Below are 24,321 nucleotides of genomic sequence, written 5' to 3' on the forward strand. Positions count from 1 at the left end.
TGGTTAAAATAAATTGGAATGGTGTTTTCTTTTTTTTTAAAGAACAATGCACACAGCAATATCTTTTCAATAAAGTTTTATTGAAAGGTACGAGTATTCATTCAGGTTCACAGATGGTATGTTCAATTAGCCATTTTGAATTTGAAAATAAATTTCATTTGTCACCAAACAAACTTGAAGTACACAGGGAAACTGGCAAAGAAAATGAAACGCAAATTCAAATCCACATTTCCACTGAAGTGACAAATTATTAGTGTTCTCTGCATCACTGGCAATTGAAATCAGTTAACATATGTGGTGCTTCACTCAGTCCACACCAAGAATATGTGAAAACTCATCTGTAAACGCTGATCGCTTTTCACATCTCATGCAACAGGAACGTCACTAGCCTTGATGTACTTGAGGCCAGAGCTCCCCTCACCATCTCTCGAAGTTAAAAAAAAAAAAATCATCACCTTGGGTAGGAGTGTGCATTCAGGACAGTTTAGCAACCTAGGGTGGGAGTTAAGGATTCTGGGCCCGATTTCTTGGTTCCATTTTTACTGTTCACAAAATCCTTCTCCCTCCTCTTCCACATGGTGGACTGAGGACCTAGGTGGTTCCATACTTAATAGCTTAAAACCAGCAACCCGTTCCAGGAAATACCAAACACCTTGGTACGGATTTAAACAAGAACATACTGTACACATGCAGTCAACTCAGCCAGGAGAGTAGATACATTTCTCACAAAACCTTTCACCTTATTTCAGAGCCAGACACCAAAGCGTGTGTGATCGGAGAATGACATAAAACATTCTTGGAGGAAACAGCTGTATTTGGAGCTTTTCCTTAAAGACATCCATCATCACTTATGAACATCTGTAAGGAAGATAACTGGAGCTGTAAGTGAGTGACCACAAATGCAAGAAAGTTGCCCAATCATTTCACCCAATCCACAAAAAATATTTGAAACACATTTTGTGCATTTAAGGTCACTCTCTTGTACCTCCAGGTTTAATTAGCTGACTCAGGTATGGTGGGGAGGCGAGTGATCTTGTAGTAGCTGTGCTTCAGCTCACGGGCAGTTCTTCCCGATATGATCCAGCGAAGCCGCTGGCCGTTTGGCCTGGAGCACTTGGTGGTGGCATAGTCAACCAGGCATTTTCCAACCAGCTCCCGAATGCACACCAGGTCTCCATCTTTGATCTACAAGTAAGAAAAATAATTGACAACCCCACACTGTCTGTTCCATACGTCAATAGTGACCAGTCTTAACATTATCATTACTGTATTCTAACCAAACGGCTTCATTCAATTCAATTCATTCAGTCCACTGAAAACAGCAAAGTTCACTTCATTACATTAAAACAGAACAAGTGTTTGTTGCTTACATTCAGCTGCTGCTGCACGCTTTTCAGAGCCTCTGATATTTTGTCAGCGTGTTCAGGGTCATGTTGTTCCTGGGCCTCATAGCACAAGAGAGCCATGGCAAGCAGAGATGGCTGTAGAGACAGAGTAAAGATTCTTCACCACCAAAACCTACAGCCAGTATATTTCCTAAAAAATGTTTTACTGAAAACTTATGACTGGACTACCACAGCAAATGTAACATGGGGTTTGAAAGTTTGGTTTCAAACAAACCAGATTAACTACTGGTTGTCACTGCCATTATGAACTACTTGTACATGATGTGACTCATGTTCTACTTTCTGAATGTTTGACAGCAGTTATTTTGACCTACCTTTATTTTGGAGAAGACAAATGAACAGTGACAGGCTTTCAGCTGAGACTCTAGTCTATCAAGACTCAGTATCTTCTCGCTATTAAAAGATAGAAATGCTTTTCAGTTTCATGATCCCGCCATATACATAGTATGGCTGTGAGGCAAAGCTCATTTAAAAGACAATAGATTTAAGAGTCTTTACCTCTCTGTACTGAGCTGCTCCTGGACGTGGCTGTGAAACAGACGGAGAAAACGGAGGGCTGTGGGTGCCTTCACCCTCCCATAGAGCTTCTCCATGATGATCTTCTCCATCCTCATCATGTCAGACACTGTAAAGCGATTCTGACTGATGCGGATCAGGTCGTTGGCCAGGGGCACATTCTTTTCTTCTTCTGATGACTTCACAGCAATGTAAAAGCAGCAGAGGCCCACGCAGGACAGGTGTTTTGGTTGAATCTGTTGGACAATACTAGAAAATTAGGTTTTAAAATATCGTTACCAAGTCAACTGATTGCACTATTTAGGATTCCGCATATTCACAAACCTTCATTACAGAGAGAAATCTATCTAACAAGCTGATGGCCAGAGAGAATGTATCCGAGTGGAAACCAAAGAAGCGGGTAAGTGAAAGCAGGTCCTTCACTTCCACCTCCCTCAGTCTGGTTGTCATCCTGAGACCGTTGTCCTGAGAGGCCTCAATGAACCTCAAGCCACTCAGCTTCGGTTGGTATCGGCCCTCCAGATCTGTCAGGGCCTTCAGCTGGACTGCAAAGGGCTGTGCACCAGGTTCTGTCACTGTATCAATCATCTGTGTAAACAGTAAAAAAAAAAAAAATTCTAACTGACAAGATTTGACTTCAAGGCGTTATGATGCTGATATTGTAATTTTACAAAACTGTCTTGTCAATTTAATGTAAATTGGGCTCTAGACCGACTGCATTTACACGCACTTTTTAAAAAAACTAAAAGAGGCTGATATGAAAGGTGCACACATGCAACAATCCCCATTCACACTGTAGAACAGTCACCTTGATTATTTTGGTTTTCAGTATCTTGTCCAAAGGCAAATAAGCACTTATCTAGTTATTGCTATCTCTGCAGCCGCCCTTAATTTAACACATCTACGCGTTCATCACCTAATAGGCTTTACCAATACAACTATACGTGTATCAAACATGCAAAACTATAGCTGCTCAAAGACGATTTTGAAAACATCAACTTTTATTCTGGCCATTAAGCCCGAACATCAACCACTTCATTTCTGCTATTTAAGAAAACAATTTCAAGTCTTGAATCTATGAACAAGGACTATAAAGACAGTACTAAGTTTAAAAAAAAAAACCATACATGTCTAGGATTTTATGATGTATCCATCACTCCTCACAAAAACACAGTTGTAATTTACATTGTTTAGTAGCATGGAAGAATACGTTTTTACGCATAATCAAAACATGTTAAATTGTCTAACACCTGGACCAAAGACACTGTAGCTGGTTAATCATGATGTTGGACCTGTTTTATAATTTTCCAAATCGTTGGTTTATTTCAAAACAGGTGTACTTCAGAATAAAAATGATTAAACACATTTTGTGATATGAATTGCGTATAATATACCAGATTGTAAGCGTGTGCATGCGGGTAGAATTACGTGTCGCTCACGCTATGTGAGAAATGGGAGCGTTGCCATATTTTAAGTCGCTAAATGACAAGACTTCCCTCAACAGGTGCAGCTGAACTAGACTCAACTGGATCTGACACGAAACGACACACCAAACAAGTTTCTTATAATCTGTACAGGTTTATTTAAATACATTTTGAGTTTACAAAAGTTTCATTAAAAAGGTACGGTCATATCTGTTTGTGACCCATTTCTACAGTCTAGTCACAACATTAGGCTCCATGAGGGCCTCCATGACAGCAGGACCGGCGACAAGTCAGGACATGTCCGACCCCCCCCCCCCCTCACTCACTCACAACTACACTAGTTTACTGAATATATGGACAATTAAAATCCAAGTTAAGACACCACACAGGGGTTATAAACTCGATTTGTGCTTCGTTATGGGGCAACGACAAACTACGTCGTTAGTTAGCTACAAGTGCTAACGCTAACATGTTAACATGTCCTCCATCCCTTTCCCGTGTTCAAACAGCATTAGTTCGGTCTCCTTTAAAGAGTATCCAGTCGCATGACGTTATAACTGTATGAATACGGTATGAAGCTTCAGTCGTTAACACCGTTTGAAGTAAAACACTCGTTTAGTTAGCATGACATTGAAGACAGACGGATTGACTTAGTTAACTTACCTTTGCCCAAGTTACGATGCCTTTGATTTTATGCGGACTCAGCACACGCTTGAAACAAGCGAGTGAAGTTTAAAACATAAAAATATGCAAGTATGAACTTTGACGAAAAAAAGGGTTTAAGCATAGGTTAATGTCGACCTATGCACACCCCCTACCCTTGGCGTAAGGCGACGGGGAAAAGGGAAGTTTAGGTATTAATGCGGGCATTAAACCAAGCCCATGACCTAACACGATGAGTTTTCATTGGTCAACGGCGAAGGAGGACAGGCTTCTGAAATTCTATTGGACATGTAGTCAGCCATTGACGATTAAGCCCCGCCTTTTATAGTTCAGCACACCAATCGCAGTCTGAGAAGGTGGGACATGGCTAAACATGGTGACATACAGCATATGCACGTCTCTAATGATGTCCATCGAAATTGTCACTTTACGCTCAAAAATGATACAGAATAAAAATATTAGTAATAATACATCGTCTGAAAGAGTATGTTTTATTATTGGATATACGTTCAACGCAGGCCAACAAACTACATTACAGGAGAAATACTGGGGAAATTTGAATTTGTGCATTTTTCGGAACGGATGAAATATTTTATATGTAAATTTTTCTACGCTTACTTTTTTTTAGGTATACCATTATACCACAGTATACTATAGCTTTTTCTACTCAATCGGTATCTACTGGTTGAGTCCGGAAGATTCTGGAAGGATCCTGAAACACATATCCGTGTCCACTTGTCAATCTTCTCTGCCAAAATGAGCAAAAAATGAAGAGAAAAGCAATTTTTCTGGAGAGTAATTCTTTATTACATTAGGTTGTAAAAATCTGCGAGCAGACCCACACAGATCCACCATATTAGACAAACATTAAGAGATTAATCCTCAATATAAGCATATGTATACTCTTATCCTAATGACAATACAGTATTTGCTTTTTTGAAACTATAAAATAAAACTATAACGTACTTAACTAAATGTTTTTGACGCTACTTAAGGACTGATGGGATTAGTAGAGGGATTCTTTTACTAAAATCAATGATATATTTTTTTGTATATGACTGATTTAAAGTGCTTTAACTCATAATACAATGTACACTCTGTAGAATATACAGCAACAACAATATTATGTTTCACAGTGTAAACTACCACCAGGCAAAAACTAAATGTATAACATCGCACATGAAAAAACATTTCAGCATATTTTATGTATCAAAAAGAAATCTTGAATGTACATAAAAGGTAAGGAGCCATGCGGCGACCATGCTACAGAGCAATGCTTAAAAGCTGAAAGGGGAGTTTGTAGACATGGAAGACTTCAGGTCAACTCACTCACTCTGCTATTTCAAATTGCAAAAATAATACACTTGTTGGTTAGTTTGTAATCTTTTGCTGTGGTAGAAAGTCATCTAATTCAAATTCCTTCCTGAGGTTAAGGAGCACGCAGATGGAAGACTAAAGAAGCTATAAAAGGAGAAAAAGAACAGCAGTTCAGTTACGTCATTAGTCAAACCACAAGATTAGAAGCACTGATAAAATAATGAGTGCAATGCATTAGAAAGTTTATCATTTTGTTATTTGCACTAGTTGGTGTCAGTGTCTGAAAGCAAAAAAAGAAGTGACATTTGAACTAAAGGGACAATTCTTTACACAAACACTGTTAATGCTTACTGTACTCTTTTTATATCAAATATATGTTGTTATGTCATGACACAAATGGTGAAATATGATATCCACTGATGACTGATGTGAGAAGATGTCCAATGGAACTGACTGCATTCAGTTCCAACAGATGAACTGATGCCACGTTTTGGTTTACAATGACTAGTAATTTGAGATTTATAGAACGCAAAATATTTGACTCGTACTAAAGTCACTGTATATTGATCAAACTATTTTGTTTATAAATTTACATGCAATTGTATTAATCAAATAATATTACAAACTATAAAAGATTAATATCAATATTTTAGTGTTATGACATCCTGCTTTTATCAGGGATCCTATCACACAACTGCAGGGATAAATAAACAAATGTTCACTGTAAGCCAACACATCACACAACTCACAACAATCGGTTCAACTCAGTCAGTAACTGAAAGTCTCCCTTTATATTTTCATTGCGTATTCTCGTTGAGAAATGTAGACAGCAGGAGATGAACAGACTTTCGTTGCAAGAAGATAAAACAACACGAGCTACGTGTTATGAAAACAGTCCACGGGTTGTGTGTCTAGCAGAGTCAGCATGAGGGACATATAAGCACACTGACCAAAGTCATCTTTGTGGTCCGCATACATACAGCGGCTTAGAGCTATCACAATGTTGTGCATTATCACTTTGACATGATCTCACACATGCAGTGTCAAGAAGTGATGTCAGATATGACAGTCTCTTTTTCCCATGCTGAAGGCAGACACACTTCTTGTTTCCATGGATGTTTGAGCCATCAATCAACTAAAAGGGGAAAGAAATATGACAAATAATGGGAAAGAAAACATGGAAAGTATGGTGGAAATCAAAATAATGGAATGATTGGGGATACAACAGTGTTGGGGTTATAAAGTTTTTGAGCATTAACGTTTTTATTAGTGGCCCAGATTTAATCTGAGTCGGTCAGGCTGGTATTTTGATAATTTAACATGAGTTCATAAAAACCTGGACTCCAATAAGGCAGAGACCACACTTAGAGGATTTAATCTCACTAAGTAGATCTGTTTTTCAATCTGGTTGCTAAAATTAAGGATTGAAATGGTTTTTATGTTCAAATTCAACAAGATAAATAACACTGACACCCATGATAGTTGTTGTGTATAAAACTCAGTGTTCTTTCTCTAATATTGTCTGCAGAGGTGAACACATCAGTTTATTCTTTCGGTTACGCTGCTTTTAAACAGTTAAGTAGATGATTTAAATTATCTTAGGTGTCACTTGTAAAATAGATTTTTAAGGTCATGGGGACTCCTGGTTAAATGGGCTAAGAAAGAAAGAATAACTTACAGTAATCAAGAGCTATCAGTTTTTTGCAGTGTGCACATTTTAAACATACCTGGATGTTTTTTTCAAAACATGAAACCATTGCATTCATCATCATCGAGTTTTCAAAATGAGCAATATTATTATTATATAATATATATATATTATATTATATATTAACAACTCAATCTATTTAGCCATTTTGATGAAATATTAAATATTTATAATTGTGTGTATTTTTTTCTCACTGGATAAAATAGCACAGTAATGGTGATCCTCAACCGCATTATTTTAGACCATACAGTAGAAACCCTTGATGCTCTTTTCATCCATATGGTAATAAAGCTAATGCAAACTGCCATTTCATTTCTATTTTACTAATCATTTAAACAGCATTGTGACTGTGCATTTTGAGGCTACTCTTGAGTTACATAATTGTTCTTGACATATTCCAGCAGAAATGATTACATATCTCTGTGGGATGTCAGAGTATCATCTGCGCTGTAAGATGGAGTGAGCATTGGCGAGGCCAGTCAAATGTAAACAGCAGTGCCCCTGTCTGAGATACACTCTGGCAGGTCAGCCTGCAGGGAAACAGGCATCAGGCTGTGTCGTGCAAGCTGTGACCCTTCCTACAATGTCTGGGCACACACTGTCAGTCCAGATCTGTCCCCGTATCATTTTATGTGCCTACATGGCTTCTGGGAAGACAACACTATCACATTAATCCCACTGTATGCTTACAGCCACATACAAATCAACTCCACATAGATAAGCTCAGACAATACGTGACTATGGCTTCTGACATCCTTTCTTTTTTTAATTGTCAGAGGGGTCAGAGTGTTATTATTTAGCACTAAGTGTTGCTCTGAAAACCATGTTGTGTGACTGAACAAATGCAAAGAAAAAAGTACTTACTTCTTCTTGTCCTTGTCCTTCTTGAACGGTTGTGAGCCTTGGAGAGACTGTCCCATCAGCGTCTCAGCTGCAACTTTTCTCCTATTGAAGGCATTCATCTCCTCTTCCAGTTCCCGTCTTTTCTCCTCCAGATTTTTCTTTTCATCCTGGTGCATCCGTTTGAGCTGCTCAAACCTCTCATGCAGCTAGAGATGATGACGGAGGGACAGGGCACAATGTGACACAAACTGAATATCAGCCAAGATGGTTTCAGTGATGATGTCAGCCCTAACCTCTTTTTCCTTTTCTTTCAGCTCTGCTTCGGTCTCCTTCACTTTGTTGACGAACATCTGTCTCATTTCTTCCTCTCGGCGCTGCAGATCCACCAGGAACTCTTTTCTCTTGGCTTCGTATGTCTCTTGAAGGCTGAAGATTGGAGGAAAAGCGACATTAATGTCAGTCATATGACCTATTTTTGACAGAATTAGTGTCCAGGAACTGGTTGCTCCAGTTGTTAATAAGTGTAAACTTTGATGTGGTGAAACATAGCTGCCAACAAAGTAGGGATAAACGTATTCCACAATTAAGACAGGTTTTAGTACACAGCCTATTTCTAACATAAATCTTAGTGTCTAGAAAATATTTACAAGCATTAGCTGCTAGGCATGACTGCTGTATGTCTATTATTAACATAAAAATTAGCTACCCTAATATGTAAATATAAAAATAGAGTGTGATCAGGATTTAAGGTGGAGCTATCTTAAAATACATATAGAAAAAGGAAATAGTCCTCAAATTACAAAATGTTATGACAAATAACATTAAACGAAATGACCAAATGATGTCACAACCAACAGTTTTCACACTTTTCTAAAGACTTTTCACTATGAGAGCTGACACACTGAGATACACACATTTATACATTTTACACAGCTGATCACTTTCAATCGGAAAGCTGCACAAAATTCATACACCGCCAGACTCACATATTTATGATCTTCTTTTTTTTGTAATATCAAGAAAATGACTGTTTTGGAATTATTTAGCAGTTAGCTAATTTGCAATTATTTATTTAAAAAAAACCAACTGGTCGAATCTAATGCTGAGCTGCATGTGATCACCATCACTGTCTTTAATCTAATAAACTTGATTTCAATAGTAAACCTCTACTGTATTCGGCTTGTCGCATTAGAGGTCGCGACAGTGTGTCATCCTTTTTTCCGCTTTAGATGAATGTTTATGTTTGTTTGGCAAAGTTTTTTACACTAGATGCCCTACCCGCTACAACCCTCTGCATGTATCATGGCTTAGGACCGGCCTACAGTCCACACTGGCTTGTGCACCCGTAGGGCTGCAGATGCCAGGGACTGAACCTGGGGTAGCATAATGTGTTGCATGAGCTCTACCACTGAGCTCCACCCCTGATAACTTTACTTCAATAGTAAGGAGTTGAAAGTAGTTGATCTCTAAATTAATTTATGATGTCACTAAAACGGTCATGAGTATTAAATGTCATTAATATGAGCTAACAGTGATAGTTAAATTAAAAAGCACATAAGGATTTACTTTTGATTCTACTCTTTTGTATGTCTTTACATCTATAGTACTTGGTTTCCTAATTTTAAGACAAACATTTTAGACTACCTATTATATAATTATATTTGTCATTTTCCTTCTCCTCATGCTCATATTTTAAGTGCCCATCTATCTACTTTAAATCTTCAAAACAGTAAATCTGTATAGTTTCTTAAATCACAGATACACATTAAGTATCCCTGGAGAAATTAAAACTGAAAAGATTTCAGTTAGGGAAATTTTAATGCTCTCAGCAATTACCAATAAAATAATTTAGCAGTACAGTTTTAACAGAGAGCAAAGAGAGCAAATTTAGTTTTTCATTTTCCCTCAGTTCTATTGAAGTATGTGGTCCCCTATGCGTTACATCACTGCTATCCTTAAATTCACCTGAACGACTGGCTGTCCGGGTCTGTGTCCTTGAAGCCCATCTCTTCCAGCTTGCAGCGACGGTACAGCTCATAGTGTCGAGCGTGCGTTTGGTCTCGCAGATCCTCCATGTTCACACGGAGCAGCATCTCCCTCAACTTCACAAAATCACAGTGGTTTTCATTCTCAACTGGAACAAAAAAGGAGAGGGTTAGTCATTTAGCTGTTTGTATTTGAATGATCACTCAGCAGCAGGTGTCTGAATAAACAGCTTTCCTATTTGGGAGACTTTTATAAAGCATGTCAAATAATTTCACAGACTCACCCTGCACTGATCCCCAGGGGTACAGCCTTGCTTTCACCATCTTATTTCCTACTTTAACATCTTCTACACTTCCAACCACAGCAAAGGGAAGGTGAGTCTGGAATGTATAGAAATTATATTATAGCAATAAATGTAAAAAACTGTTAACTAGTTCTCTCATGTCATCATCCTGCGTTCACAAGATGCTTCCCTCTTTGAGAAATGTTTTTTTACACTCAACACTTGTAGACTTTTTTTTACTATTTACAATTCACAATGTTTTCAGAAACATCAATCATAAAATAATGATAATTTCATTTAATATTAGTTAATTTAACTTCATTATTAATTTATTGTATCACAACAATGCTACTGCTATTATTATTATTATGTTGCTATTCACATTAATTTGGATTGAGGAAAATAAAAAGATGAAAATATGTTCCAATGCTAATTGCTACAACAACATATGAAGGGGTTTGGGGCTAGGAGAAACCCACACTACATACAACCTGGTTAAATCTACACTAATAATATAAATATTGGGATCATTTTTTTATGTTTGTATGTCTTGGGGTGTTTCTAGGACTCACATTCATGGAGGAGTTGATTTCTGAAACAGCTTCATCCTCTGTGGGAAACTGATAAATCTGCACCCCATTACTAACCAGCTCACTCATGATCTTGATTTTTAATTTATCCAGCTCAGTCTTAGATACTGTGTCTGCCTTTGCAATGACAGGGATGATGTTAACCTGCAAGGAACAGAAAGATGAGCGAAAGAGGAAAACTTGATAAATCTAAACTACTCAATTTGATTTTCGGGTCACCTTGCTATCCAGTTTCTTCATTGTGACGAGATCAAGGGACTTCAGGGAGTGTCCAGTGGGTGCAATAAAGTACAAGCAGATGTGGATTCTGGTGTCGTCGCAATTAAACAAGCAACGCTTTATCTTTAGCTCCTCTTCAAGGTACTTTTCAAACTGGGCATCAATGTACTCGAGAATGGGTTTATAGCTGCAAACAGATAACATTAGCATCAATATTCAGTCCTCACACGATTGAGTGTAACATCCTTTTCCTTGTTGACTCAGAGCCATGTCCTAGTTCCAAACTCTACGACTACAGTGCTGCAGCCAAGAAATGCAAGCTTTTTCATTCTTTCCTTTTGAGGAAATCAGCTGCCTATTGATAGTGCATTAGTTCTACCAGTCATTTCCATTATCCCTCTCTTCCTTCACAGCTCTCATGCCAGAAACAGGCCATTTCTCATTCCCAGTCCTATTCTATGTGTGCTGGCTGAGGAATCAGTGCAAAAGGGTGACATGCTTAATAGCTGATGAGTACCAAAACCAGCATTCAATTTAAAGATTTCTAAAGCCTTTTTAATGTCTCCTACATGTTATTCCTCCTTTATTCATTTCTCATTTTAAAGTTAAACAAACGGCTACACAAATCTGTACCTTTCTTCTTTGTTGATTTGGTCTCCAAACCCGACAGTGTGCACGATCGTCAGCTTGAGGTTGACGTTGCTCTCCTGCAGATCATACATTTGTGGGCGGAGCTGCACCTCCCTCTCGTAGTGGCTGGTCTCCTCATTTTCAAATGCAGTGTTGAAAAGAGTGTTCATAAGTGTTGATTTTCCTATCCCGGTCTCACCTTTAAAATAAAGAACAATTATGACACAACAGGAGAGAACATATTAAGTGCATGTTTTCTGGACCATCCTTTCCTCATGAACCCCTCTGGGGTTCAGACATACCCACACAGAGAATGTTGAAACAGAATCCCTGAGCAACTGATTTGCTGACCAATTGATCTGGAAGACTGTCAAACCCGACACGGCCTCCAAGCTCAAGTTGTCGTTTTTCTTCATTCTGAGGTTTGGGAACAGATAGAACAAAATCACAGTAAATGACTTTACATTTCATCAATATTTGAAATGAAGTCAGATTTATTAATCCCCCATAGGGGAAGTTATTTGTCCACTCGAGCACACATTAGTTGTTGTCACTCGCATATATATGTGGTTACAGGCCTGTAACACACACACACATGGGGGTGATGCACCCAATAAGCAAATTGTGAGGGGGACGGTGCCTTGCTCAAGGGCGTTTCAGCAGCGCTCAGGAGGTGAACTGGCACCTCACACTACCAGTATACACTCCAAACGCCTTGGCCCACAGGGGTCTTGAACCAGCCACCCTCCGGTCGCCATCCCAAGACTTAGTGGACTGAACTACTACCGCCCCTTTATTTAAAATCACCACGGGAAAAAAATCATTGAATAGCCCAAAAAATACCTTTCTCAGATTCCTACATTTTGCCATCAAGTTCAAAAAACAATCTTTGCTAATAAAATCACCTCTCTTTTCCATTGTCGGCCAACACAAAGTGTTTTCAGTCCCACAAACCAGATTTTTGCAGAAAAAGCACAGAAAATCTGAAAGACCTTAAGTATCAGATGTTAGCTATGACCAAATACAGCATGTACTTCTACTACCTATTAGCTCGTTAATTAGGCCTTAAAATCATGTAAATCCCAAGGACATGAGTATAACGAACATAAACATTCTGCAAAATACTACATGGTTCTGCAGTATTTAGATCATATTTTTGCTAGGCTTCACAGGGTGGGAGGATTTTAGTTCTCTTCTACCACACACCCCCTCAGATGCTGGAACCTAGCAAAATGTTCAAGATGAGTACCAGGATGTGTTCAATACAACACTCATCTGTTTCTAGCCCTCTCTTTTCACACACAAATTCACACAAACACACATACACACATACAAAGAGCTCCTTATTTAATGTTATTTTACAGGGTGGGAGGACATCCAAGATGTTTGGCACTCATTGCCATCCTTCACAGTCAAACAAACACACTCACACACAGAGCCAGCAAAATGTATGAGCAATCTATTGGCCTATTCAAGCTCTACTTGACAAACAAATATGGATAGTGCCTTTTGCCTGAATTCGATTTTCATATTATTTATATATATATAATGTATGAACAGGACATCTATTCTTAAAACACATCAATATGCCAAGATGTATTTCATGGTCTTGCAGCCCCTGCTTTTGTTGCTTAATTGTTGTCAAAACTTTTTTAGAAATTCACTGCCAGCTGGTGCATCAGTGTCAACACTCAGGATGCATTGAGGTACGTGGGCACCACCCTGGACACTTTTAGAAGTAGACTCATCTACTTTTATTCACTGATGGAGCATGAATTAGCCTGATGGCTGCTTAGAGCCCTGATGAATCTATCTAATCCATTTTATTTACTGAATGCTTTTTATATTTGTATAGATTCTTTATGCAAGAAGGCACAAAATTGTATTTGGCTGAATTCGAGGTTGAGTCATTCTGTACTTTTTCATATTGCACAATGTTTGAGCTAAGCAATTAAAAAAAACAAAGTGGTTGATTTTACAATAAATACATTAACTAGTCTCTTGTTACTTTCCAGTTACTTTCCACACTCCATACAGCACATAGTCAGGTATCATTTTCACTACTGTGAATAAAACCCAAAAATAATGAAGCTGTGTCAGATTTCCAGTCAGTATTAGTGAGGGGGAGACAAATCTAATTGTGCTTGGGACTCCATAAAGACTTAGACCGGGTCTGGACGCGCACTCCTTTGACAGAGTCCTCCATAATGTGCAAACAACATGTAAACAACAAAACATACATTATGTCCCGACAGAAGGCTGTGGGCTATGACGTCTTCCTGATGACACATTACCGCTAATGACACGCGTGGCTGATGAACACTCTGGTCCTGGTTGACCGAACCACCATATGCAGACGATGCTACTTTTACTGATCCTCTTAAGTCGGTGTCCTGCTGCTGGGTTCCATCGGTAAACACACACACACACACACACACACACACACACACACACACACACACACACACACACACACACACACTTGTGACATGACGACACTGTTAACCTGTCTTTCTGTGCTATTTCTGCACGTCTCCGTGGGGCGTCCACGCGTCATTTCTGCTGGATCCACCGCAGCTGTAAATTGCTCTCACACCCATTCATTAGACAAGTCAAGCGCTCCCATCATCCTGCGGTTTCTGCACGCACGTCTCACTGTCACCCATCTCTAATGTGCACCTGAATGAAGGGTTGACTGTTCGATTCCTATGTCTGATCGCGTCACGCCAGATCGTGGAGATAATCGTGGAGATAATAGTACTTACTGCGAAAACAGCCACCTCGCTGGCCGCCATCGTCAGATCGCTGTGTAGGGATCAGCAGCCGGACCTGCTCTGCGGTAGTAACGCTAATGACGGTGGTCACGGCGGTACCGGGGACGGGGCAGCTTCATTCAATATGGCCTCTTGGAGGAAACACCCCCTCGGTGATGAAGGCTGATCCAACGTCAGCGCACTGCACGAGTTGGGGCCAGTTTAAATTAGAAATATTATATTTATTTCATTTTGGGATCAATACATTATATATATTATATATATATTATATATATACTGTATATAGACACTCAGTATTTTTTCTGATCATCTGTAACTTATTTAATTTAAAGAATTGATAGCTTGGCGTTAATTCATGGCTACACTGTATTTATCCAAGTCATTATGATTATTTAAGAATTATTATTAAGAGTTGTTGATAATGGCTTTTCCTTTATCTGAAGGGGCTTTAACCTATGTGGTTGTGAGGTGGGAACCACTAGGACTGGTAACCAGTTCATGGTGACACACATATCATCGTTCACTAATATTACCAGCATGAACTAACAGCAAACAGAGCTAGTCAAATCAAATTCAAGTACTGTACCTCAACATTGTACTAAGGAACGTGCTTATATTGCACATGCGTGACTGTAAAGTCCATGACTTGGTCAAAGTTTTGGCACCATTGATTATATTTATACTGCATATGAGAATTGGTTTGGAACACTATTGATCACTCTACTTGATTGCTAATAAATAGCACTGGTGCTGGTCCAGAAAAAAAAAAACTACTTGGATAATAAATTGGACATATCTTCAGAGTTAGCCTGGAGCATGAGTGTGACACACTGACTCCTTAGGGCCCCTGTGGTGTGTGATTTTCAGTAATATTATACTTCTTTAGATTTTTTAAATGTTCACCTGAACTATAATTACTGTATTTAAATTTTAATAGGTATGAAGACACTATTCATTCAATACCTTCACTTTATTTGCATTTGATAGTTGTTTTAACGTTGCAGTTTTTTGCCACCAAGGTATTGACTCATAGATGCAATATATACTTATTTAAATAGTTCTTTGCCAGTACTCTATTAAAGACGTCACAAAGAACTGCAGATCTCTGGATATTTCCGTGCAAATCGACATCAGACTATTTGATGTAAGTCACACAGATAGATCTGATATAATGATAATGTGTTAGTTTTACACTTCCAATAAGGCGGGGGCAGGTAAGTTTGGCTCTGCGCGTTATTTTGAGGTGAATCTTAAAACTGAGAGGTAAAATATTTTAATTTTTAAATTCTCTTTGTCACATGTACAAGTACATCCAAACGTGTTTTGTTCTCGGTCTACTGGACGCCTTTGACGGTGACGTAAAGCCTCTGGCCGGCAGAGCCTAACGGAGGTTTTATTGGAGAGGAGCCGGAAGCAGCAGGTTGGTGGGGGACAACAGAGGGGAGCAGCTTATCCAGGGGCTTTGCTTCACATGTCAAAGCGATCGGGAGAAATGGCTTTGACGCAAGAATCCATTTTATCTTTCCTGCTGGATCGCGGGGGCAAAGTGAAGAACTCGGAGTTGCTGAACAATTTCAGGAGTCTGATCGGTGGCTCCGATCCCGCGGAAAAGCAGCACAATAGAGACCTTTTCAAGAGACTGGTGAACAGCGTCGCTGTGGTCAAACAGATCGACGAGATGAAGTTTGTAGTCGTGAAGAAACGCTACCAGGACTTCGTGAAGGAGGTGGCGCACCTTGGCTCGCAGAAAACGCAGACGGACGAGCGTTTCTCGAGTCAAAACGTGATCTTTTCGTTCACCCCCCCGCATACAGCGGAGCCAGCCGGGAGGATCTACTCCGACATTGAGAACAATAACATGTGCTGTCCCTCAGACGCAAATGATACGTATTGCCGTGATGCCAAACGTTTGCCAGAGGACATTATGCAGGACAGGAAGGTGTTATCCAGGAACACTTGTTGCGCGGACACCACTGTCAAAGTCCTGAGTCTCTCCAGAGATCAGACGAACAGGGCAAGAAGATCTGGAGCTGTGTTCGCTGTCATAGCGGTCAAATCCCCTCCTAGAGACTCTGCACCAGCAACACACGGGAGATCACAAACCCAACTACATCAAAATAAAGCTTCAGACAAGCCAGTCAAATTGGCAACCAACGTTTCTACACCATTGCTGCCAAACCTGAACTTTCAAGCATGCCAGAAGCACGTCCAAAGTGTCTCCCAGTGCTGGAAGAACAGGCAGGCAGAAAACACCCAAACCCCAGGCCTTCCTTTAGCCAGAACCCAAAACAAGACTACCAAACAAGGGGATGATGTAAGGTTCTCAGACTGTGTGCCCCTGGAGCCATTAGCTCATGAGTGGTTGGTCAAGTGTGCTGCAGGACAGTGGGGTCAAGTCTATGGTTTGCTGCTGCAGGACCTCCAGCTGGCCCAGAAGAAGGACTTCATGTCTGGCTTCACAGCGATGCACTGGGCAGCCAAAGACGGCAACTGCAAGATGATACACAAGCTAATGGGTATCACTGCAAAAGGAGGCGTTTGTCTCAGCATCAACAGCAAAGCACACGGAGGATACACACCTTTGCACATTGCAGCCATACACAGCCGATATGATGTAATAATGTTACTGGTGCAAAAGTATGGCGCCAATGTGAATGAAAGAGATAATGATGGTAAGAAGGCCATTCACTATCTGGGAAAAGGTGCCCCCGCTGAGGTCAGAGGGCTTCTAGGAAGACGGCAGCAGGGCGAGAACAAGGAGAAGACAGAAGACGAAGAGTACAGGGAGCAGTCGAAAGGACTCGCCACCTTTAGTAAACTCTTCCAGCCTCACATGGGGAAGAAACTCAAGCCAGCAACCAAGTTTGCTCATGACTGGTGAGAATGATGCTGACCCCGTGGCAGCTCTGAGAGGGTGGGTCAAAGTGTAATAAGTGCAAGTGTCAATATAAAATCACCATAAACCAGTGTAGATTGTCTTAAAGTCATTGGAAGTCTGTAACTGAAGTGCACATATATGTAGTCTGTGTGGCAGGCTTTAGTTTTCTTGTACAGTGTATCACTGTTGATTAGTAGTATTTATAATTTCAAGACTTTTATTAATTAGTTGAACTCCATGTAATAACAATAAATCTTTTTGAAGTTATCTAATTTGTTTGTTCTTCCTATTAAAACAGTCAGTGTTTAGAATTAACCTCTTCATTCTTGGCTATCTGACATGAGGAATAAACAGACCACAACTGGGGAACAGTTACTTTTAAGTCTGTTGTGGAACAATAAATTCTTCTGAAGTTATATATAAAAATTAAATCAAGCTTTTATGTATCAAAATTAAATCAAGCTCACTTTGGTTAGTCCATAGAAACATATTGTAGAACTTTAAAAGCAAAAGGGGACCTTTGTGGGGGCCAGTTATGCAAAGCATGCAGCTAGAGGGGTGCTGGAATGTCTTGTCCTTCAATCTCTTTGTGAACTTGAGCTTTATTGGCCTCCTTTTGTGAGATAGCATGCCATTCCATCTCTGCTCTGTGGTGGACATAAAAATGACCATGGTTAGTCTTACGTATACCTATAATAATCAATAATTTTAATAATGATTGTAAATTATTTCAACAGCTCACCCCAATATTAAATTGTATTCTAGAAAAGAAAAAATCTTGATGCTATAACATTTTAATGTCATGAATGACAGAATGTTGGTATTGGGCCTTTCTTATGTTGTGCAGCAACAACCTTCATCCTTAACTGGCCCAGAGGAAAACAATCACTGATGACATGGAAAGAACTGGAGCAGAGGCAGTGAAAATCACAGCAGTGCCAGAACAATGTCCTTTGTCTGGTTATGTGGAAAAGAAGCTACTTGCATAATACTTATGACAAAGGAGAGCTGTACTCACAGCAACTGTTCAACATAGTAGATCACTTTGTTTTTAACACCACCACAAAACGTTTCCACTGATGTGAATAATCACTAAAGGAAACTGACCACTGAACAGGCTTCCTGTATCATCTCTTCAATTGTTCTGCTGCTGTGTTTTACGGTCTTTCATCATTTCTTGTCGGTACAGAATGGAAAAGTATTTTTTGTACACTTATAACTCCTCCAGATAGTCAGATTTATACAGTGCTATGTGCATTGTATCATGCGGCTCATAGAAAAGTTTAAAAACCCACTTTGTGGCTCCAAGAGGCTACAGTTGCTACACAATTAAAAAAAACATGTAGATATATGCACAAAAGATGAGATTTTGCCATTTTGACATGTAAGCAGTGGGGTTAAAATGTTAAACTTCTTCTTTGATTGCACTACAGGATAAGCATAAAACCTGCAAAGCAGTCCTTCCCTTAAAAAATCAATACTTATAAATTCTGATGTAAGCCACTCTACCCTGCTGCTCTACAATAACCTGCATAAGCTATAGTTTCATCAGTGCTCTACTTATGAAACACAATCTTTTTTTAGAGGCCAGAACATGAGGTTCAGAATCAATTTCCACAACAATGAATGAATAATACTATACAATCAAAAAGGCACATGACAATTCTCTTACGTTTGTCTTAGAGATCGTAAACACACTGCTTTTCCTTTTACCTGTTCTTCATATTTTGAACCACTAGAGGGCACAAGAAACACATTTTCTAATGATAGTCAAAATTTTCACTGATACATTTCCTATGTAATAAGATTGTGAAATACAAAACTAAAGTCTAAAAACAACATGCAAGGATTTATGGGAGCACATTAAAAAAAAGAATCTGGTCATAAAACTGGCATGGGAATTTTTGTCTGCTCATTCTATGCTTTGTGAAACAGAATCAGATAAATAAACTAATGCTCACAGTCACAGTTATTCCCTTACGACAATACTTAAAAATGTTTTTCTTTAATTTACACGTTTTACACGTTTTGGACTATATACTTATACATGAAACAATTACACTAAAATTAGTTAAAACAGGAATACCACTGTAGAGGTGTAGCAAAACAATTACCTGATGATGGAAATATATTTTATTTATATTTATTCAATACATTTTAACAATTTGTCTACATCTTTACAAATGTCAAATCTTAGTATGAATTTTGAGTTTCTAAATTTCATTTCTAAATTTCAGTACACATTTAAACGACGTCACACAAAGTGAAAGAAATTTGGCGGCAGTGGATTAGGGTTAGGGTTAGGTTAGAGCGGGTCGTCCCATTATTCAAGATCGGTGGTACGATTCCCGCCCCCGCCCAAAAAAAATACCCGGAGATGAGCTGACAGTGGGAGGTTTCAGCTCACCTCCGGAGCACTGCCGAGGCACCCTTGAGCAAGGTGCTGTCCCCTTTACAAATTGCTCATTTTAGGCGCACCAAGAAGGAGCTGCCTGCCACTCTACCTACCTTGCATGCCTACAGGCCCCCCTTGTGTGTGGTGTGTGTATTACAGGGGCCTGTACACACCAATATGCATGCATGTGATTTGATTTGATTGACTAAGAAAAACTAGAGTGTGCGTTCTTAATTTCCCTTCGGGGATTATAACAGTGTATTACATTAAATTAAAATTTTTAATTTAATTTAATTTAATTTAAAAATGTCTTTGTCCCACACTCACGTCTTTTCTCGCGCATTTCCGCGTGCCCGCGTGGCGTGACGTCGTCACCTGGCTTCTCTTCTTCCCCACCTATGTCTGTTATCAGCTGTGACTCTTCCTCACACATCATCATCATTATACTCGTTACCCTGAGCATTCTGGGAACTCATACCCCCCCCCCCCCTCCTCAAAATAAACCAAACAAATCAAAAATCCCGCTCGAGCACCACGTCCGTCTCGCCCTCATACAGTAATCTGCGTGATGCGGCTGATTGCGAACACCTGCGCGTGTTGATCAGCTGAGGCACGTGCGTGCTCCCGTTGACCTCGAGCTCTCAGTGGCGCGTCGCTCCAGGTTTGGACTGGTTTGTGTTTATAATGGAAAACCCCACGCTGATGTCAGCGCTCCTTCGTGGTTTTGTCACGGTTCTTTTGCTGATGTTAGTCACCTACGGCTGTCCGGCGGTCACCTCCTCCGTGTCCGCCTCCCACGCCGGTCACCACCCGCCACCCGGTTTCACGTATCCGTACCGTAGCATCTTCTCCCCGCTGCTCAAGGCGCTGTCAGACCACGGGGGGTCCAGGTGGAACCCGGGCCTGAAGAAGAAGATCAAGCTGGAGCATAGGTACATGAAGTATCTGACCGAGGTGTACAAGAAGTCCTCCAGAGTTCAGAGGAGTGTGGACGGGAATAAAACCTACAACACAGTCCGACTCATCAAACCACTAGAAGAGTGTGTAGCACACAGTGATGAAGGTGAGTGGAGGAAATGAAGAGTTACCTCAGCACCAGGTTGGTTTGTCTGCTTGCAGGGTTGCACTAAACTACTTGACAGAGTTTAAGAACGTGATGAGAAGGTTGGCCATGAGCCATGGAGGAGCCTATTAAATGTGATCCAGAAAAACAGATGGATTCTTTATTTTGTTTGGATTTTTAATTATTATTTTTTATTTTTGGAACATTGAAAGTTAAGATCCTTTAATCTTTTTTTACAGATTAAGGTTAAACTTCCTGGCAGAGTTTGGTGAAACTAGTTAGAAGAGCAATCATTGTCCTAGAGAAGTAACCACTGAATTTAGGACTACAGTAGTTCTGGATTTGGTTCTGTAATAGACTCCAAAAAATGAATCAGTAGATTACTGTATAAACTAAATTTAAGAACAATATTAAAATGAAAAAATAAACAAAACACTTTAACATCTAACACCAAACCACACTATGTGTGTCAGGTTAGCGTGGCCCATGTCTCAGCATCCACAAAATGCTGTGGAATAACATTTGGTAGTTTTTTCATAATTTAGGAAGGCATTGAAAAAAAAGTACATGAAAGCACCAAAGATTTACTGTGCTCCTCTCAGACACATGCTCTGTCCAAGTTCCATCAAAACTTGAGTAATTTTTGAGTCGTCCTGCTAACCTACCAACTAAGGGATAGTGGCAAAAACAAACCGTCTTGGGGAAGCTCATAAGGTAATGATAACTACGAAGGCTTCTACCACATGGGCTAATGTTCTGTGTAGGGAATATATGTCAGAATCTAGTTTGAGTGCTTTGAGTCTGTTCGTTTTAAATGTGCATGTAGGAGAACCTGAAAACTTAAGTTATTCTAGTTTTGAAGAACCGTTTGGGTTTTGGTCATGTAATAGAGCTGCAATGTGAGGGCAGTTACTTTCATTGAATTTTACCTTGTAGACTAGGGGGTGGATGGATAGTCTGTACAAAATGGATATCCATATTTACAAGCTAAAAGGGTGTGTTGTTGATTGAATCAAAATTCTCCCATTTAGTGTTGTGAAGTCATCAGTATATGGACATTTGCGTCATTCTTTGGTGATGTGCACTTTGTTTTTCTCATACAGATAGTTTCATGCAGGATCTTTCCTACAGCCTTGATCAAGTGCGGAGAAAAGAACATCTTCTGAAGTCTGCCCTGCTCTACCACTTTGACCATGTTCCTGCGTCACCCGTTGCCTCAGTGTGCTACCTGAGCATTAAGAGGCGGGAGCCTTCAAACCAGTGTCAGCTGTGTCCCTGGATCCACCACACCGTCAACTTCACAGCCAGCTCAGAGGGTCAAAGTAAGAGGAACTGGGTGGAGGTTGACATCACCTCATTTCTCCAGCCTTTCTTAAAGTTTCACAAGAATGTTCACCTGCTCTTCAATGTCACCTGCCCGGATCAACAAAAAACCGGAGATAATGGTGGAAGAGGCCCACAGGAGGTCACTCTAAGGTCCCCTCCTCTGCTTCTTTATCTCAATGACACCAGTAAAGTCCCCCAGCAGAGGTTACTGGTTAATGCCAAAGCAAATCAATGGCCATCTAATGCAGCGAAATCACTTCACAAGCAGATGGTTTTCAAACTAGAGCAGAGGATTGAACAAAAAAGGAGACTGAAGAGGGAATCTGCAAAGAGCAAACGAGGTGATAAAAGTCTTGACATCCACCTGCCGGACCTGCTTCCCAGTTCCGAGTTCCCAACAAGTGACTGCGCCTTGTATGACTTTAGGGTGCGATTCAGTCAGCTCAAACTGGACCACTGGATTGTTTTTCCACCCAAGTACAACCCGAGGTACTGCAGAGGCATCTGCCCAAGGACCATGAGCTCCATCTATGGTTCACCTGTCCACACCATGGTGCAAAACATCATCTATGAGAAGCTGGACTCCTCTGTGCCCAGGCCGTCTTGCATTCCCTCCCATTACAGCCCCCTGAGTGTCATGATATTTGAAGAGGATGGCTCCTACGTCTATAAGGAATTTGAAGACATGGTTGCCACCAGGTGCACATGTCGCTAAACCAGCTACCAGTATGTCTTGTTTCTTCCTTTTTTTTACCGGCTAGAAAGAAGATGAAGAAAGAACATCTCACAAACTTCTTAAACCGTCTCTGCAGTTGGACTCCATCCAAATATCAGATAATCTGACCAGACTCAGTGATTTCATGAATTTATAAAATTCTTGTGCATGAAAGCAGTTTGATCTGGAGCAGGTGTGTTTACTTAAACAAAAAGTATTTTATCCTACTGGAAAAGAGGTGACTTTTCGTTTTTGTTGAGCTATAACAAGAAAGGGTGCCAATGCACCTTGTTCTTCAACTATACTGCATCATATTATTGAATCCTGACACATTTGAAGAAGAAAATGTGAGTGTTGTATGATTTTGTATGATTTTTTTAAGTTAGTTTCTGTTAACTTATTTTGGGTGGGTGGTCGTTATTCTTTAATTTGACACAGCAAAAGTTTTAAGTATCCCTGTTCCTGACAAAAGATGAGAAAATAGTCACAACCTTTTACATGTCATTTTATTCCTGGGGATAACAGACAGGTTAGATGGCAGTTGTCTTCATAATATCGAGAATGAAAGTTGTCAATATTTCAGTGTGTATTTATTACTTCTGGTCACTGAGTGACTGCATACGTATGGATTGACTGCATATGAATTTGTACCGGTTGAATGTGACTAAATGGATGTCATATCTATTTATGTAAACTGAATGAATTCACTGTGTGTCTGTGCTCAGCTTAGGGAAACTCAAAAGAAGTAAAAAATATGTAGACATATTCTCTGGAATGTTGGAAAATAAAGAACTTGCATAAACGTTGTCTGCATACAGTTAACATTACCTGCTTGTAGAACATGGGAAGAAGATTAGTGCACCAAAGACTAATATTTGAGTTATTTATTTTGTGTCTAGACAGCAAACTACAGTAGTTGGATTACAGTGATATGCATAGTCACACAAAGATGTGTGAGGTATTCCATCAGTGTTTCAAGCTCTCATACCTGCCAGACAAGCATTGTTAATAATCCCCTGATGATGTGCTTCATGAAACACAGGATGTGTTTTACCTTCCTGGTGTTGCTGTTACAACAGGGGTGTGATGAAGGCCGGGTTTTTATCCTGAGGGCAAGAACAAGGCCAAAAAACTGGATTTGATGAAAGTCTTTTCCTGTTTGTTCATGTAACCTGCTAAAGTGTCCTAGTTGCTGCACGTCAATGTCCATTATTGCTGACAATATTGTAACAATTCCACAATTTTATTTATATAGTTGCAAATCACAGAAGTTGTCAAGGAATGTGGGAGCTGTTTCATATCAAATATGATATGCTTGCTCTGTTTAGTCTGGTTTATTTCACTTGATGTGGCAAAATAAATTCAAACTGAGTTCAAGCTCAGTTTATGTGGAAACCTAACATGAGGGAAAAGCCTGGTCTGTGTCATGTCAATTATCAGTTTGGTGTTCCCGAACTGTCTTAACAATTAATCTGAGAAAAAAGATGATTTTACCACTGATTCTGGTATGTTGCTATGTTCGCAGATTTTAACTACAATCAGTCTGAAAAAAAAATTGCACTGATAAATGAAAATACATGGAACT

General features: G+C 39.8%; 4 protein-coding genes across 5 annotated transcripts; 2 read left to right on the forward strand and 2 right to left on the reverse strand.

Annotated features, from left to right (window-relative positions):
- Positions 1-61: 61 nt before the first annotated feature.
- On the reverse strand, positions 62-4,211 carry ccng1 (cyclin G1). Its single transcript, XM_068325783.1, has 6 exons — positions 4,010-4,211; positions 2,247-2,510; positions 1,905-2,158; positions 1,721-1,799; positions 1,371-1,481; positions 62-1,185 (listed from the first exon to the last, which is right to left on the reverse strand). The coding sequence occupies exons 2-6, from the start codon at positions 2,508-2,510 to the stop codon at positions 994-996; spliced, it is 900 nt and encodes a 299-aa protein (XP_068181884.1). The 5' UTR covers positions 4,010-4,211; the 3' UTR covers positions 62-993.
- A 592-nt stretch (positions 4,212-4,803) lies between these two features.
- LOC137602479 (septin-8-A-like) lies at positions 4,804-14,483 on the reverse strand. Of its 2 annotated transcripts, none has more exons than XM_068325243.1 (10): positions 14,351-14,483; positions 11,888-12,002; positions 11,589-11,784; positions 10,956-11,142; positions 10,719-10,880; positions 10,147-10,243; positions 9,843-10,011; positions 8,171-8,303; positions 7,899-8,083; positions 4,804-5,470 (listed from the first exon to the last, which is right to left on the reverse strand). In XM_068325243.1, the coding sequence occupies exons 1-10, from the start codon at positions 14,378-14,380 to the stop codon at positions 5,416-5,418; spliced, it is 1,329 nt and encodes a 442-aa protein (XP_068181344.1). In that variant the 5' UTR covers positions 14,381-14,483; the 3' UTR covers positions 4,804-5,415. The 2 variants fall into 2 exon arrangements, with proteins under 2 accessions (XP_068181344.1, XP_068181345.1); XM_068325244.1 differs by having other exon boundaries at positions 4,804-6,461.
- A 1,180-nt stretch (positions 14,484-15,663) lies between these two features.
- On the forward strand, positions 15,664-17,499 carry sowahab (sosondowah ankyrin repeat domain family member Ab). Its single transcript, XM_068325744.1, has one exon. The coding sequence runs from the start codon at positions 15,831-15,833 to the stop codon at positions 17,238-17,240; it is 1,410 nt and encodes a 469-aa protein (XP_068181845.1). The 5' UTR covers positions 15,664-15,830; the 3' UTR covers positions 17,241-17,499.
- A 2,817-nt stretch (positions 17,500-20,316) lies between these two features.
- On the forward strand, positions 20,317-22,736 carry gdf9 (growth differentiation factor 9). The gene is made up of 2 exons (XM_068325746.1): positions 20,317-20,695; positions 21,799-22,736. Exons 1-2 carry the CDS (start codon positions 20,317-20,319, stop codon positions 22,734-22,736), a joined length of 1,317 nt encoding a protein of 438 aa, XP_068181847.1.
- The last annotated feature ends 1,585 nt before the right edge of the window (positions 22,737-24,321 follow it).

Source organism: Antennarius striatus, chromosome 10 (genome assembly GCF_040054535.1).
Source record: "Antennarius striatus isolate MH-2024 chromosome 10, ASM4005453v1, whole genome shotgun sequence".
Classification (NCBI taxonomy): Eukaryota; Metazoa; Chordata; class Actinopteri; order Lophiiformes; family Antennariidae; genus Antennarius; species Antennarius striatus.

Coding starts and splice junctions, on each gene's coding strand:
- sowahab (XM_068325744.1), top strand. CDS start 15,831: ATGTCAAAGCGATCGGGAGAAATGGCTTTGACGCAAGAATCCATTTTA.
- LOC137602479 (XM_068325243.1), bottom strand. CDS start 14,380: ATGGCGGCCAGCGAGGTGGCTGTTTTCGCA. Junction 11,143..11,588: donor CAAATCAACAAAGAAGAAAG/GTACAGATTTGT, acceptor ATCTGTTTGCAG/CTATAAACCCATTCTCGAGT. Junction 8,084..8,170: donor TGAAAGAAAAGGAAAAAGAG/GTTAGGGCTGAC, acceptor CATCATCTCTAG/CTGCATGAGAGGTTTGAGCA.
- ccng1 (XM_068325783.1), bottom strand. CDS start 2,510: ATGATTGATACAGTGACAGAACCTGGTGCACAGCCCTTTGCAGTCCAG. Junction 1,800..1,904: donor GAGCAGCTCAGTACAGAGAG/GTAAAGACTCTT, acceptor ATCTTTTAATAG/CGAGAAGATACTGAGTCTTG. Junction 1,186..1,370: donor GCGTGCAGCAGCAGCTGAAT/GTAAGCAACAAA, acceptor TCTTACTTGTAG/ATCAAAGATGGAGACCTGGT.
- gdf9 (XM_068325746.1), top strand. CDS start 20,317: ATGGAAAACCCCACGCTGATGTCAGCGCTCCTTCGTGGTTTTGTCACG. Junction 20,696..21,798: donor TGTAGCACACAGTGATGAAG/GTGAGTGGAGGA, acceptor TTTCTCATACAG/ATAGTTTCATGCAGGATCTT.